Here is a 16349-nt window from a genome sequence, read left to right as displayed (position 1 = left end):
TGTGTGAAAATTTGCTTAGATTTCTACAATGAGTTTTTTTAAAAAAAAAATAAAAATTAAGTACCTGAAATGAAGAATTTTGTTGGAAGAATACGAGGGAAGAAGAAGGTTGAAGTATGATTGGAGAGAGAAGAAGGGCAAAATGGTAAAAATTAACATTAGGGAGTTGAAACAAATACATAGGTTATGTCATAGAGTATAAAAACAATTTCATTGACATAGAGACTGAGAGAACATTTATATTTGCTATCGGGGATTTTACAGCAATTCCCCCTTAGACTTTTGACTTCTGACATTGAGGCATATGACCGTATAAAGTCTCCAGAAAGTTGGAAAATTTGGCACAAAAATTATTTTCGAATAATTTTGACTTGGTAAAAAATGCTGTGTTTCAATCCGAACAAAAAATTGAAGGATGGATTTACATGCCATATGTGAAAAGTCTATTATTACCCAGAAAGAGTTGATTATTAAAAATAATACATGTTTAAATATCGAAGAGAATATATAAATATATTTCAATCGTGATAGAACTTACGATTTGGATGTGTAATTATAAAGTTTATCATCATCATTCATCAATATTTTTTTAATATTCAAAAATTTATTCCTTATTGATTTAATGATTTCGAAAATAAAAATAAACTATGTTCGATATTATGCATATAGTTTAATATTATGCATTTAAGATAATGGGAATGAACATTAACACTATAGTCTTGATGTCTTTCACCTCCATCAAAATTGCGTGCTTTGACTGACCGCAATAATGCGATCCGTGGGTCGTACTTTGATCGAGATCATTTCATTATACTCAAGAATTAGACCAAAAAGCGAAGAAATTCGAATCTATAAATTAAAACATAAATTTTTGCAATCCATATTAAAAAAAAAAAAAAGCTAAGCAAATTCAAAGCACCAACTTGTTCCCAATTTCTTTACAATATGGCCATTAAAAATGTCTTGATTTTCCTCTTACTTGCAATACTATCAACATGTTTTGCAGATGCCCAAAGTACAATTGGAATAATACATGTCAATGGAACTCTGTATTGCACCACAAATGGCAATGTCACTCTCGGCCCCAATGCAAGTGCCACTCCAGTGTTTGCAAGTCAGTCCCCTCACGTCTGTTTTTATATACTAGCAGAATATTGCATTATGATTAATCTCATCTTGAAAATAAAATCCTCTTTTTTTTATTTTAGTATAAAAATTCCCATATAGAGAATAAATACAAAAACCCTTGCAATTGTATATACATGGCGCATGCTACAAGCTTAACACCCATTTTGCCCGCAGACGCCGCCTTGCAGGTTGCATGCTCGGTAGATGTGGTGGCGTTGGCACCAGTGAACGGGACAACCAACTCAAACGGGGCGTATTTGGTGGTGTTGATCCCTCGACCCAACGCAACCGTCAATTCAATCGTCTCCAATTGCCGATTATTTGTTCTGACGCCACTCTCAAGCTGCGATGCAGCACTTCCGGCCAAGGGCCTCGTGTCGAACTTGCGTTTCGTTAAGACAGTATTCGGGTTTCTTCCGCTTACCTACATGGCCGCAGCAGGTTTTGCACTCCAGCCATAGCTGGCTTGGGTACCGACGCATGTTGGAGGAAATCTATGCAATCCATTAATAAATGCATGCCTCGATTTGACGAGTACAATGGAATAAAATTAACATGATGCTAAAATTTTAGTAGTTAATTTTATATGTTTTTTCTTGGTTCAAGATTAAATTTCATCAACAAAAATCAAGAAGGTGTACTATTGTGATAGCAACCAAGGTATTTAGTAAAACTGTAAACGATGACCTCTTCCATAGCCCAACAAACCAACAAAATACAAGCATATTGAACCATTCTTGAAATTGAAATCAACTAAAAAATTAACACAAACATTATACAGGAGGTCAAGTACACAACGTCATTTGACAGAAACCTACGAATATTTTCTCACCAAAAGGTATAAAGTAGGAAACGATTCACCACATATTTTCCAAACTATTCTCATGTCTGATGAGCATTCAGCACTGCTCGGTAAACCATGTCTATAAATTGATTGTCCTGTACACGCAAATGGACGCAGAATAGGTAAAAATGACGTTTAATGATGAAAATTGAAGGAAAAGCTATCGAGATTTGAATACCTGAACAAGCATTTGAAGTGCTTCCTGGACTTTTTCTCTGCTTATAGTAGGCCCATAATTTGGTGTAGGAAGAGGAGCTGGAGTCAGGGACGACGGTGGAGTTGGTGGTGGAAATGGCTGGAGTAGAGGCACCCCATAAGGTCGTTGTAGATTAGTAGGGGGATTCAATGGAGGTGCAGTAGGTATAGCTGAAGAAACCGGAGGCATGATAATAAGTTGAGGAGAAGAAGGTGGTGGGCCAAAAAATGATGATGGCTTCACGAGGTCGGTTGAACGCTTCATTGTGGCATTGGCTTCAGACGAGTCCAGAATCGACAATATAGGAGTAGAAGTAGACAAGGCAGAGGGAGCCTGAGCAGTTGCTATAGTGGGCAGAGCAACAACTTGTGGACGAGAGGTAGTAATCACAGGTACTGAGGAATGGTATGGCTGCCCAGATATTGCTGCATTTGAAGCGGGTCCAACATTCATAGCAGTCTGCAAAACATTTAAGTTTTAACTTTAGCTTGTCAAGTTTATGTCATGCCAAATGATTATATTACTGATGCAAGAGTCGTAAACAGTCTGCTAAGAAATTAGAATGAATCAAATTGAAATTGAACACTAGTCCCAGCACGACTCGAAACAAAAGAATGACAAATCTCAAATTTTCCAGCACGAGTCCACTCCTCAAGAGTTTAAGGTTGGTCAACTTATACTATCCCTATCATACAATTGACTGGCTTCTTGCCAACTTATTAGTATAATTGCTCATTTAAATATAGATAGATGCGGATCTAGCCAAAATAAAAAAAAAAGTAGGAAATGAACTTTGAAATTTTATGAGAACTTCAGAAAACATGACCCTGATTAGAGATCTTAATGTACTTCATAATAGACCAAAGATCATTGAGAACTAAAAGCTCACAAATAACGATAAGCCCGAGAACTAGAATTAATGTTTTCCAGGTTCTCTCCCATGTTCGTGAGTGTCTAGACACATTGGATGGAAAAATGCAACTTTCATTTGTCAATCGCAACAAAAAGCACAAAGCCACATAAACTAATATATTTTATTGGTAACTTTTGATGTGAATGACCCTCGGATTTTTTTAACAAAGAAGCATTTCTCAACTCCTCGATCAAACCAGGAAGCACAAAACCAGCTGAATTGCACAATTTTGTTTGAAACTTTTGCAATGACAGCCTTCTAGTTCCAAAAATGTAGACAATTAAGTTCAAATAGATGCACCACGAGAAGAATGAATGCAACACAAACTTTAATAGCAGTTCAAGTATCTGACTTGAAATGTTCATTTGCTCATATAGCCATCTACAAAAAATCAGCAAACATTAGAAAATTTAAAAAGGAGAAAAATCATACACTGAAGAAGTTTACAAAGGAAGGATCATCAGGGACATCATTAAAATTGGAGGTGGTCGAAGCTGATGGCTCTAGAGGGCCATCCATTACAGAAAGTGTTGGAACTGCTTCCAGTTCTTCAAACTCACTGCAACAAACAATACCGTTTTATATTTCTTTTTCAATGAACAAAACATGCTATTTGATTCCAGATACTAAAAAGTTCAAGAGTAGATTCACAAGATAGAACACCACTCTCAAGGCATACAACACAATGATCCAAACAAAAGATTTCAGACGTTAAAGCACTACCAAGATTTGAAACCCTTGATAAAAATTAAGGGAGTGCTTGCAATCACTTAAAAAAAATTTCTTGGCTTTGGCTCAAAAAAATCAGATTTGTGCGTTTCTTAAACCCAGATTCCGAGTTAGTACTTTCTACTCAATTTAATTGAAATCCAAAAGCCGGTAGGATGCTGATTTCACTACTACAAAAGTGATTCTGGTAAAAAGTTAGCACTAGAATCACTTACTTACGAAACACTACTTTTGATTTTTGGTTTTTCACTTTATTTACAAACATTACTCACTTTTGATTTTTTTTTCCACTTCTTCATAATCTATAAATTTAATCCCTACTACAAATCATAATCTTTTGCAAGCATTCCCTAATTTAGATTCAAGAAAATGACTGTTCCTTTCAACAGAACCCTGAACCCAGAACCCAACCCTATTATATCATTTAACCTTCTCAATAATGCCAGAAAGGACCTCCCCCTAGTTCATTTCCTTCATTCGCCCCAAAAAATTTTAGCACGCACAAAAATCTCCACTTCACATATTTCAAAGCAGCCTGTCCTGGGCTTCTCAGGTTTGAAAAAAAATTCTCCTGCAACCTCTTATTTAGTTGAAGTAAAGTATTAAACCTTTCATATTTATTGGTGTTTTATATCCTTGTAAGTAGTAATAAGACCGAAACATTTCATTTCTACCAATGAAATTCTGGTATATTACTCACAAAAAGGAGTTCAGCAGAAAGTCATAATTGAGGTGAAAATTAGGAATGGACTGGGACGGGATGGAAGTAAATAGAAGCCCCAATGAATAGAATACATGATCCTGTTAAGAGTCTTGTCACAGTCCCAGAATTAACTTTCAACATAAATTACTCCTTTGTTAAGCAGATCCAAAGATGGTATTGTGCCAACCATAGGGAATAAGCCAGACTCAATAACAACCCAGTTGTATAAACAGATCATAATTGTAGTTCTGTTCAAAAAATTCAATTGGATATTTAGTGACCACACAGGTTTTTGAACTACATAAAATTTGGTTCCCTCAAATTCAAGTGTATCCATAAACTAAATAAAAATAAACAGACAATTACCTTTTACTAGAGGAAACCTTAGACTTCGTAGGCACCTTGGAATATGCATTGAGTATCCTAATCATAAAACCATGGGATTAAGTACCAGAATCACAACTTGCAACAACGCAGACAAAAAAGACAAGAATAAAAGAAACCATCAAATTTCTAGCAAAAACAAACGAAAAATAAACTTTAAACATTACTTCTACCGTTTTCCCTCATCAATGCTACCATAGAAATGTAAATGGAGAATTTTACACGGGAACAGGTGATGAACCCCTAAAGAGGCAGTATTCCTCTTATAATCAACCCATAATTTCACCCAGGAGCCAAAAAAAACTCTCGCACAAAAGAATTTTGCGACATGGACCATGTTGCACAAGGGCACTACTCTAATTCTTATCAGGCATTTTGTAGATAATTTAAATATTTGCAGGAATCACTAACCCACCTATGGGCATTCAATGAATATAAACTGCCAATATCAATGGCACCCTAGAATTGATTATATGGCAGCAAATCTTTAAGTATTCGTATCATTCCAGCCCATTTGATTCACTTATTCCAGTGACAACTATCAGTTTCTTGCCAATCATGCACAAAATAACAAGAAATTTTTTTTCAAAAAATACAGAAAACCACCAAAAGATCAATCAGCTGCATCTATAGGGGTCCATAAGCTCATTAAAATTCAGGCCACTTACCAAATTATCTTGTGAGGACAAATAAGAAAAGACGAATAGGAATTACACTTTATTATTATTATATACCCACCTGTTAAATAGATTTGCAACTTCTTCACACTCACGAGCATTGTAAAACCATATTCCATTTACCTCTTGCGAAGCATTTCGATATAATAGATATGGAACCTGCACTTCATACTCAAAATCTCCCAAGAGATTCTCAACCAGATTATCTGATTACAAAAAGAGATGATAGATCTCAAATATAGATGGACAAATATAGGTGTCACATTAAGTAATAAACTGCAGCATGAGATGCTTCTCTGACACATTAACAATGTTAACCTAATAACTCATGCAACATATTTGAAGATAAGTGGATATCCCAACCTTTGGAAGATTAAAAAAGGTGAGACTTGTTATGCAGATGCTTGATGATCTTATGTCATCTTATTCCAAATATTTCACCTAACAGTAAGCGCCAATCGCTTTCCTTTTCCTGAAACTTTTTACTTTTCAATAATTAAGAATGAAGCAACTTAAAACTTGCAGCCTCAGAGGTTCTTCAAGGAAGATATCCCACACGCCTTTTTCATCATTCGCCTGATCTTTATGCCTTCTATTAGTGAGTTTTTCAGGTTGTAGAATATTTTCCAAATTGACTAACATAGTGCGTATTTTTTTAAGCACTCTATCCAAATTCCAATTATGACACTGTGCATAATGCATATTTTTTACAGCAATGTGATGTAAAATGAATCTGTGTGGTCTAACATGCTGCTGATATTTCGAAATAATGCCCTCCTCAGTACATGATATCACTACCAAAACAATTTGGATCACGCTTCATACCCAACCAAAAGAAAATATAAAAGAAGACCATGTGTGAAGTTATACTTAAGACCAACTGTAGATATGTATAGTGCATTTAATAACGGGCATCCCTCACATGAAGAGAACGAGACAATCAATTGATCCAGAGTCCAGACGGACCTGCTTAAAAGATCCCACCACATCTAGCATGGTCTACCAACCATGAACAAAACCACACTTTAGTGTAGATTTTAGTGTTCTTCGAGTATCATGATCAGAATGAAACTAAAGACAAGATTCAAGTATCTCAACATTGTCAAATTTTTAACGTTTTAGACAATATTAAGCTGATCTATAATGTAATTGTGGCCAAGCAATGACAATGTTCGGCAATCAAAAAGCAACAATACGTCATCAATGTCACAGGTCTCACGTTTTAAGAGAAAATCAGAATAAGAAGAGTTGAGAGACATACCGGTATTCCGCCTATTCATGACTATAAACTGGAAACGTGGTTGAGTATTCCTGAAGCAAATAAAAAAAAATTCACATATTTCACCACCCCAGCCACAAAACAATATTCTGAAGTTAAAAATTCACCAAATAACCAATATCTTCTTCTATCTCAATAAAATAAACGAAAAAGCTAAAGTCTTCAGAAGCCCAATCAAGCCCTCACCTTTTAACCACAAAGAGAGAACCTTCCACATCCTTCCGACTCTAATAAAAGCCAAAATAAAGGACTAATCAGCATCACTACCCACCCAAAGAAATCAAACCCAATCGATAACGCGAAAATTCACACACACACATCTATGCACGCATACCCATTGGCTGGTATCGATGTTGAATTCGTAGAAGGTGACGTGAGCGGCAGTGATGAGAATTTCCTCGACGAAGGGATCGATTCTCTGCAGCACCGTCAGATTCAAGACCTTGGTGCTCTTCTCATCTAGATTCGGCGTCAATCTCCCGTTTTGAGACATGGATTAAGGCGCTTTCTCCCCCACTCTTTTCTTACTATACGTGTGTGTAGACAGAGAAACCCTCTGGGAGAGTAGAATTTAAGCAGCTTCCTGATCTCAATAGTTTCCCCAAGAGATACATATAAACCCGACGGACTGTGTGGGCAGCCTTTTTTTGCTATTGACAAGGATTATGTCGTGCATATTCCCTACATTGCCCTTCTGTTTGCCACAACCAATGTTATCAAATATTTGAACGTTTCCTAAAAACTCGTATAAAAATTGTCTCATAACTCAATTTTATCTATATTATTCGATAAGCCTCTCTCACAAAAAATCTGTTCAAAAATTTATAAATCTACCGAAAAATTTTCACATGATATTTAAATATTTTGTAATCCAATCGGAAGATTTATAGAAATGGAAATCCTTTTCTTTCTTAGTGACCCAATAAATCTGAGTTAAAAAAATAAAAATAAAAAAAAATTCCTAAATATCTCTAACATACAAAAAAACGTCATGGTTCCAAAATTCTGCTATTGTTGATTGATTAGGCATTGATTAATTTAGTTCAAAGTAGAAACGATTTTATGAAGAAAACAGCTCAAACTTCATTTGGTTGTTTCTCGAAATTCTTGGATCTTGAAACATCTCGAGAGAATTGAAGACAAATATTAGCTTGAGATACATCCACAAAATTATACGCGTGAAGTAAGAAATGTGAAAATTCAAATGCCCATTTATTGAGTTTCCTCGTATTCAGACAGCAAAGGTTAAAATCTACAAAGTGGTAGTGTAGTCGATGAAATTGGATGTGTCGAGAGTCCGCAGATTTTCATCATTTGGTAGCCTTGCCTTTCCATCTTCCACTGCTGCTGGTTTCGATCAAGTAACAGACCATCGAGTCAACATCATCCCCGAAAATACTGTAAGCTTCGATCACCTGCAAATAGCTGAATCCCATAGACAACATAATCTGCAAGCTGTCATTTTGGACGGAGCCTGGCAAGCCAAACTTGAGCCCCACTTCCTGCTGCTGTGCGTCACTTCCTGAGAATGACCCTGAAATTCAAAAAGATGAAAAACAACCGAGTGAAGTGTGTAATTCCGTGACGGGTGAAATAAAAATTTACAGCAGTATTGCATCTTGATGAACTAACATTAGCTGCAAGGATAGCAGCTAGAGAATCATGGTTACAACGAATGGTAGATGGATAGGTATAATGGAATTCTTACTAGCTGCAGAAGATGATGGTTCAGCTCTAGAAGTTGATGATTCCTTATGAGGTAGCAGTTGCTTGAACTTGTTATCTGAAAGATACTCGGCCCTGGAAGTTTCCATCACCATTCGTTCAATTTCTTGTTCGGTGAGCTCAAGATCTGAGTAGAAGCGTCCCTCTGCTACGAGTGCCTAACAAAGCAAGCCTTTCATCTTGGTTGGCATACATTACATCCTTTGTTTTGCAAACAGGAAATAAACTTACATTATCAATCTGTTGATCCTGCTGAGCTTTGATAGCTGCTTTGACCTGATCCTTGTCAATGTTATCCTGTCATATAAACCAAAATATTGTTAATAAAAAATATATCCCGAAGAACATAACGACAAGGGTCATAACACGCTTTAATACGAACCTAAAGAACAACAACAAATATCAGTGTTCACTAGATGGATTCAATCAAATCCTATGCTAAAAAAGATTTGCATTAATATGCACTCTCACCCCCTGCAGACTGCTAAATCCAAGTCCAGCACCAATGTTCAGCCGACGTGGATCAACAAGGGAGTTATAGTGGTTTCCACGATGGTAACTCAGCCGTATTGGGGGCGTGTCCGTATTATAGCTTCCATGGAATATGTTAATGGGTTCTATCAAAAGATTATGTCATTCAAATGGAAGAAAGACCAGAAGGGACAAGTGAATGCTGTAAAGAACAATCTTATACAGGTAAAACACCTGTGCTGTAAGAATATATGTGGATAGGCCGATTGTACATTTCGGACAGAGCTTGAATTTCCATATTGTTTCCGTAAACCTGCAAAAAATATAAATGTACATAATAAGTATAATGACCGGAAAGAACTATAAAGTCTTAAATAACGACTCTCAGCCTGATACTACTCTTCCCTTTAAATCTCCGCTTGTTCGGAAGTGAGAAAACATGGTGATGGAAAACACAAGTGGAGGCTTCTTATTAACAAACTTTGCTAAAAGCAGTTCAACAACCACCAGGATGCCTGAGGACTATGATCCATGATAAAAGCACAACATGCCACATGTATGACGTGAAACTTAAGACTGCAGATTCACCGTACCATAAATGACAGAGAGCAGGTGAGATATTCAATTTTCATTCTAATTCAAGAATCCGTTCCCCACTCCCTTTTTCTCAGTAGTCAAACAAGTATGATTGCTTCCAACCATATGGTCAGTAATTTAAACAAGGAAACAAAAGCAAATTCATTGTTTGCACACAACTGAAATCTGACAATCCTCATACCTACATATTAATATATATGTGAAACCTAATTATTATTTAAAAATATTTTAGGTATTTGACACATGGATGTTCTAAATCTTGTGTATTCTTGTGTTTATCTTTCACAATCTTTTATCGATTTTGATAATTAAAACTAAGACCATAATTACTAATATCACAGTCTCAACAAAAATTTCAAATAAACAAGCAATCCTGCTCGTCACTTCAATCCTAATCAATACAAGTGCAAGCTTACAATCCATCAACTCCCTCTTAATTTGGGTTTGGCCTCTCGATGTTGCGTGACCAATAACATATGACGAGATTGACTAGCAATATTTCTTAAAAAGAAAACCAGATGGATTACAAATTTAGCAGCCAAAACGTTTTCTTGAAGTCCTGACATGACAGTTTTTTAAGAAGCTTCAGTTCTGTTTACCTCATTTCTTCTCTTCCTCTTACAGTAGGTAGTGAAACCTTCTGTGATAAACTGAGAGAAGTGATCTCTTTCTCGCTCCTGAAAAAAAAAGAAATTTTTTATTGGAGGAACTTCAAGTACAAGGAAAGAATGCCCTCTTAAAAATACATGAATTTTATGCAGCCATTTTTTAAATGCAAAATATATATCAAGATGTTTTTTTAATGCAAAAGATAAATAAGATGAAAATTTAAATTCCTACTTGTAGGGGAAAGAACAAAGTTAATATACAAAAAAACATTTTTGACAGTTATAGCCAATTTTACTTATCTCATACCATGTAGTCAATGCACATCTGCCTAACCAAATCATACTGTTCAGAATCACCATATACTTGATCGGCAACAGCACGAAAAAGACAATTTCCATCCTCCAGCATTTTTCTCACTTCCAACCCTTTAACCCGTCTTAATTCAGTCTCAAACTGGTGCTCTCTCTCCTGCAATAAATATGACAAACTTCCCTTATACAGCACCGATCTACAACAAAACTAACTCCGCAACAAGGTTTTTAACATAAGAATAATTTACTTGATTCTTCGTAAATATTTAGGGGGAAAAACAAGTTATGCAATATTCTTTTAATAAACTGAATAAACCAAAGACAATAAAGTTTACAACTATATAGAAAATAAATGAAACCAGGGCAAACTCACTGCATTATCATAAGAGGAACTAAAGCATGTGTGCTGCTCATCAGAGCTATTATACCCTTCACCCTCACAATGAGATCGAGGAGAAGATGGACGAGACTCAGTTGGAGATGACACGCTTGACACACCAGGCCGACCTGCTCCTCCCCTAGACGAGCCTATCCGCACAGCATTTGAATCACTAGATGCATATATCCAAGAATTAAAGTTTCCAGAAGAAGACCTCGGGGGTGGGCCGGGAGGTGGAGGTGGATACAGACTACGAGAAACCATCTGGAAAGAACCTCCAGTTGTTGCATCAGTTTTTCCTTCTGTGACCGCATCTTCGTTGGACCCTTTTAACATCTTCCCAGAACCCACAGAATCATCAACACGGCAAATCTCACGATTGTTGGCAATATTTTCCGAATTTTCATTCAGAACAGGGTTCAAACTACGTGGAGACAGATTTTCACTTTTCTTTTCCTTGTTTTCGCCGTCACAAATGTCACAGGACTCTGCTGACTCTTCCAGTACAATCTTATCTTGCCCTTCCACCAAATCATCATCTTTCAGAGCTGGAGCAACCGGTGTAGAACTAATGACCTGCTCCTGCAGTGAAGCTGAAGTAGACAAGGGACCAGGCACAGGGACGGAAGTTGATGGTCTGTTCTGGTTAGATGACGAGCCAGAAGAACCTCGCTGGACTAAAATACGAGTCATTATTGCCCTAATTCGAATTCCGCGTGGGCAGTTTATTCCTCTACTTCCACCCAAATTAGAGATAGAAAATTGTGGGTTTCAATTTGCCACGTGTTCTGGCCTTGGGGGCAGCCACACCAACACCTTGACTGAGTGATTTGTTCTTCACACCTCCCTCTACTATCTGAGACTCCTGAAATAATTTCTGCATTCCCCTAACAATTCTCATGAGACCTTGAATTCTTAATCTTTTAATCTTGAACAACTAAACTCTATCTGAGATTAATAACCGGAATTTACCTGTGATAAAGCTCCCATTACAAACTTAACTCGACAATCTCAAAAGTGCAAATTACAGACAAGAAAAATAACATATGCCATATAAACAAAAAGAGTAAAGGAAGGCCAAAATCTATCTATAAACTAAAAGCCCAGAAAAAAACATCAGCAAAAATTTTAAATTGTGATTACCAATTCTCAAGCTTGACAATAAACAGCATACCTTCAGAAATGATAACCAAGAAAACGAAATCTTAGAAAGATATCGGGCGGATTCCCATGGCGCTACATTAAAATTGAAAAAAGTCACAAATTTTTCACAAAAACTGAAACATCAGACGCGAAACAGATGCAAGAATATAGACATCCAAATCAAAGTTTAAAAAAAAAAAGAAAAAAAGAAAGAGCTTTCCCGCAAGTAAAACAGAGTTCAAGATTCTATAATCCCGGAGAAGAATCAGCAAATTCAATAAAAGTAAAACATCAACCATAAGGCAGACGCCTACAAACACACACAAAACCTAAGAATCGAATCGAATGAAATGAAAAAATTCAGTAAAAAGGCGACATGAGAGTTGACCGGAATCCAGTAAACCCCCCGAATCACCTGAATGGAGCAGTATGCAGGGCTTTAACTTTGGAGGCGGCGATACAAGACGGCAAAGAAAAACCCCCGGCGTGGGCCAAGGAGATACATATATGTATGTATACGGGAGAGTGTGTGTATAGAGAAATGGGAAAGTTTTGGAGAGAAAATCGCAGTCTGAGTTTCGATGGAGGGGAAAAAGGCCACGTGACTGTCAAATTATTATTATTATTTTTTTTAATTTCTTCCTCTTTTCCACGTGTCAAAGACCGGTTAGTTACACGTGTGGGCGGATGGGATCGGTGGAGCATTGCAACAAAAAGCTGTGATTCTTATTTCCCCTCCTTTGTTTTTCATTTTTCCTTTTTACTTTTTCCCCCAAAATATATATATATATAAAACCAAAATACATCAAGTCTATGATTAGGAATCCCATTTGAATAAACTCCAACAATTATGATATTTAAATTTAAATCTACGTCTATCACACATAGTTTATCTGATATGGTTTATTTGATTAACGTGTTGTACAAATTATTATGTTGTTGTTCTAGAGGTTTATCTAGTGCATTCCGAATGACAGCGTCTTTGAATTCCTACATCGTGAAAAAACAAATTATGATATTTAAAATATTAATTTCTTTTTCTTTTTCTTTTTTTGGCAAGATTATCAAGTTATACGTGTATGAACACAAAAAAAAAAATTATTTTATCGTTACACGTATTTTATATGCTTCCAGTTTTGTCGCAATCACAAGTTAAAAATTTAAATGACGCTTAAATAGATAATAAATAAATAAAATATGGATAGCCAAAATCCATAGATTTTCTAGTTTTTACCCCCATATTTCTATTGTCGGAATTCCAACTTACTTAAAATCTCGACTATATTGATATAGTCGGGTAATTATAAACTACACAAAGAAAATCTCTTGCTGTTTTTTTTATTCAAAATGTTCGTGTGAATAATTGAATAAAAAACAAATTCATGTAAGGTCTATTAGTATTTTTGGTTTGTACAAGATTTCCATCAATAGGTCAATACTCTAATCTCTAATGCATATATATATATGCACACCTTTAAATGATTAATAATGTTGTAAAATTTTTACATTTATAATATAAGCATCGTTTCTCTGAAATTTTTTGGTAAAAAAAACTCTCATGATTTTGGTCTCTCAAATCTTGAGTACACACATACGAAATCTATTTGTTTTAGATTAATTTTAAATATTTTAAGTTTGTGTGATACAAATATATACAAAAAAATAAGAATTTTCATGATTGAACTAGAGTTAAAAATCGTAATTCTTAAATAATGAAAATTTAATTATTTTTTTTTTAGTTTTGATCAATTATTCAATGCTTGATCAAAATAAATTATGTGGATTGGAAAAAAAATCGTATTTATTGTCATTTGTCATATTACACTAAAGTCTAAATTCATAAAATTATCAAATGAGTTTCAAAAATATTGTATATAATTTTTTTTATATTTTATGGTAATAATATATAATTTATTATATTATGTTCAAGTCTTCCTTAACTCTAATTCTTGGATCCGTCCATGAGTGCACATATGTTACATGTAATGTAAATGAAACTCGTGTTTAATTTATAGTTTGTGTTTTTATTGGCGTTATTTCTAGGATAAGCAAGCATCGGAATAAAAAAAATAACGACACAAGATTTTAATGTAGTTCGGTCGAAATATCTACAATGTCACGTCCAGATGTCAAATGAATTCACTAAAGTATAAAAAGTGTTACAATCAACTAAATGACTTATTCAAAGCATACAAGACTCCCTCTTATTCATGACGCCTTAATGAAATGAGCAAATTCATTTGGCGAGCATCAATTGTCTTTGATCCGCTTTACTTGAAATTCCTTCAACGTCGCGGACCGTTCTCTTCTGAGAACATCACCTTCCTCTCTAGAAGAATGAATCACAACCTTCACTTGTAAGCTTGTACCACGATCAAGCTTGTGGCCACAACTCAAAATGTATTTTCGTGGTACTTATCTTTACTTATCTCAGAGGATGTCGAAACACTTAGTATAACACAACATGTTTTTTTTCATCTAAAAAACCCCCGACATCCTCAATGATATATTATGCTCATAATATAGTTGAACATTTTGCAGATATCTCATCGGTCTGTTTCAAGAGATAGATTCACAAGATTTTATATTCATACTTATCAATATCAAATTTATATTCCCTTAAACTCTTGATAACTTACTCCATGACACTTTCTCAGCTATTATACATACTAATGCACATAATAGATTGTTATAAAGATCAGTAAAAACATAAGATTATTTTTTATCATGTATCACATGATAATACCAAGATAAAAATATTTATCATCAACAACTAATCATTACTAATCCAAACAAACCAAAACACCTAATAATCTAAATAATATCTACATACCAAAATAATCAAAACAAGTCAATTAAAAGTTACGTCTAACAATAAATATATTATATATTGTTTTCATAGTAATATATTTATTTTTAAAGTACTTGTTTACGTCTTAGAGGGTGTGTGGCTGAGCTTATAAACTGTTTTGGAGCTTATAAACTGTTATAATTTGTTTGACAATAATTTAGTCAAATAACTTATAAGCGGTCAAAATAAGTTGTTTGACAGCTTATAAGCTATTTTTATTTAAAAAAAAAAAAATAGGATGACCCTAGTTTTTTTAAAAAAAGATTTTATTTTAAAATTATACTTCGCCAAAATAACCTTCTATATTTCCATAAATTCCTGCCATATTCTTCACTTATTAAATATTAAATATTTTTTTAAAACGAAATTTCCAAATAATATCAATTTTCTAAATTAAAATATGAAATATTTTTATTTTTTTGTAATATAGTTTTAATATTTATGATAAAATTTAAAACAATTTTTAAATAACATTCATAGTATTATATCATTTTTTGTAATTAATTTTGACAATAAAAATATCTTATAATGTCAGACACATCAACATCTTTAATATGTTTAAAATAAGTTCATTCAAACACTTTAACAACTTATTTTTAAAATAAATCGTGACACCTTATACACTCCTAAACCAGCTTATAAACTCTTAAAGATTATGGTCCCGTTTGGTTTCAAAAGCCAGACCAAAAAAGCACTTTTTTAAGTGCTTTTCAGTTAACAAGGTGTTTGGTTGACCAAAAAAGTGCTTAAATAAGCACTTTTTAAAGTCAAAATTAGAGCTTTTTTAAAAGCCAAAAATTGTAGCTTTTAAAAGCACTTATTTTAAAAAATCTCTACAAAATCCAAACGGGCTCTATATAAGTTGTTTTTAATAAACTTAGTCAAACACACTCTTAATATGATGATATGAAACCACATAAGAATTAATATTATAAATATTTTATAATTACAAAATAAATACGAAATTTATTTTTTGAAACTAAATAAATACGTAAAAACATTATTTAGTAAAAGGGGGGAAAATTAACATTATATATGCTAAAATAGTTAACACAATCTTTGAGCCGAGATACATACAAGTAACACAAAATAACATTACAAGCATCATTTTATATGTTTACATCAATTAATAAATAGTAAATCTATTATGATACGGTCTATTGGATTTTTATCCGTAAAATGTGTCAATCTTGTTCATATTTATAGTACAAAATAAAATATTTGACATAAAAAATAATATTTTTTTTATGCGCGACCCAAAATTCGTCTAAAATATTTGACCCGTAAGAAATATCATAAATTTGAACTATGAAACCGTCTCACAGAAATTGTTGTGATAAGAAAAAATTACGGTGTCAATCAACATATATAATTTTAAAAAAAATGTCCTTGCAGCAATTGGTATATCCG

The 16349-nt window shown here is 34.2% G+C and overlaps 2 protein-coding genes across 5 annotated transcripts; both read right to left on the bottom strand.

Annotated features, from left to right (window-relative positions):
- Positions 1-1852: 1852 nt before the first annotated feature.
- Positions 1853-7446, bottom strand: LOC140880387 (mRNA-decapping enzyme-like protein). Its single transcript, XM_073284758.1, has 8 exons — positions 7188-7446; positions 7040-7080; positions 6836-6885; positions 5636-5780; positions 4880-4936; positions 3514-3640; positions 2151-2627; positions 1853-2067 (listed from the first exon to the last, which is right to left on the bottom strand). The coding sequence occupies exons 1-8, from the start codon at positions 7344-7346 to the stop codon at positions 2011-2013; spliced, it is 1113 nt and encodes a 370-aa protein (XP_073140859.1). The 5' UTR covers positions 7347-7446; the 3' UTR covers positions 1853-2010.
- A 512-nt stretch (positions 7447-7958) lies between these two features.
- Positions 7959-12663, bottom strand: LOC140881043 (OVARIAN TUMOR DOMAIN-containing deubiquitinating enzyme 6-like). Of its 4 annotated transcripts, none has more exons than XM_073286021.1 (10): positions 12504-12663; positions 12120-12181; positions 10940-11917; positions 10562-10723; positions 10246-10323; positions 9284-9362; positions 9050-9195; positions 8810-8875; positions 8562-8736; positions 7959-8387 (listed from the first exon to the last, which is right to left on the bottom strand). In XM_073286021.1, the coding sequence occupies exons 3-10, from the start codon at positions 11636-11638 to the stop codon at positions 8164-8166; spliced, it is 1629 nt and encodes a 542-aa protein (XP_073142122.1). In that variant the 5' UTR covers positions 11639-11917; positions 12120-12181; positions 12504-12663; the 3' UTR covers positions 7959-8163. The 4 variants fall into 4 exon arrangements, with proteins under 4 accessions (XP_073142122.1, XP_073142125.1, XP_073142123.1 ...); XM_073286024.1 differs by having other exon boundaries at positions 10940-11822; XM_073286022.1 differs by lacking the exon at positions 12120-12181.
- Positions 12664-16349: the final 3686 nt, after the last annotated feature.

This window comes from Henckelia pumila, chromosome 2 (genome assembly GCF_033568475.1).
Source record: "Henckelia pumila isolate YLH828 chromosome 2, ASM3356847v2, whole genome shotgun sequence".
Lineage (NCBI taxonomy): Eukaryota > Viridiplantae > Streptophyta > Magnoliopsida > Lamiales > Gesneriaceae > Henckelia > Henckelia pumila.
Note: the sequence above shows the minus strand (reverse complement) of the source record. Positions and strands in the feature narration are given on the sequence as shown.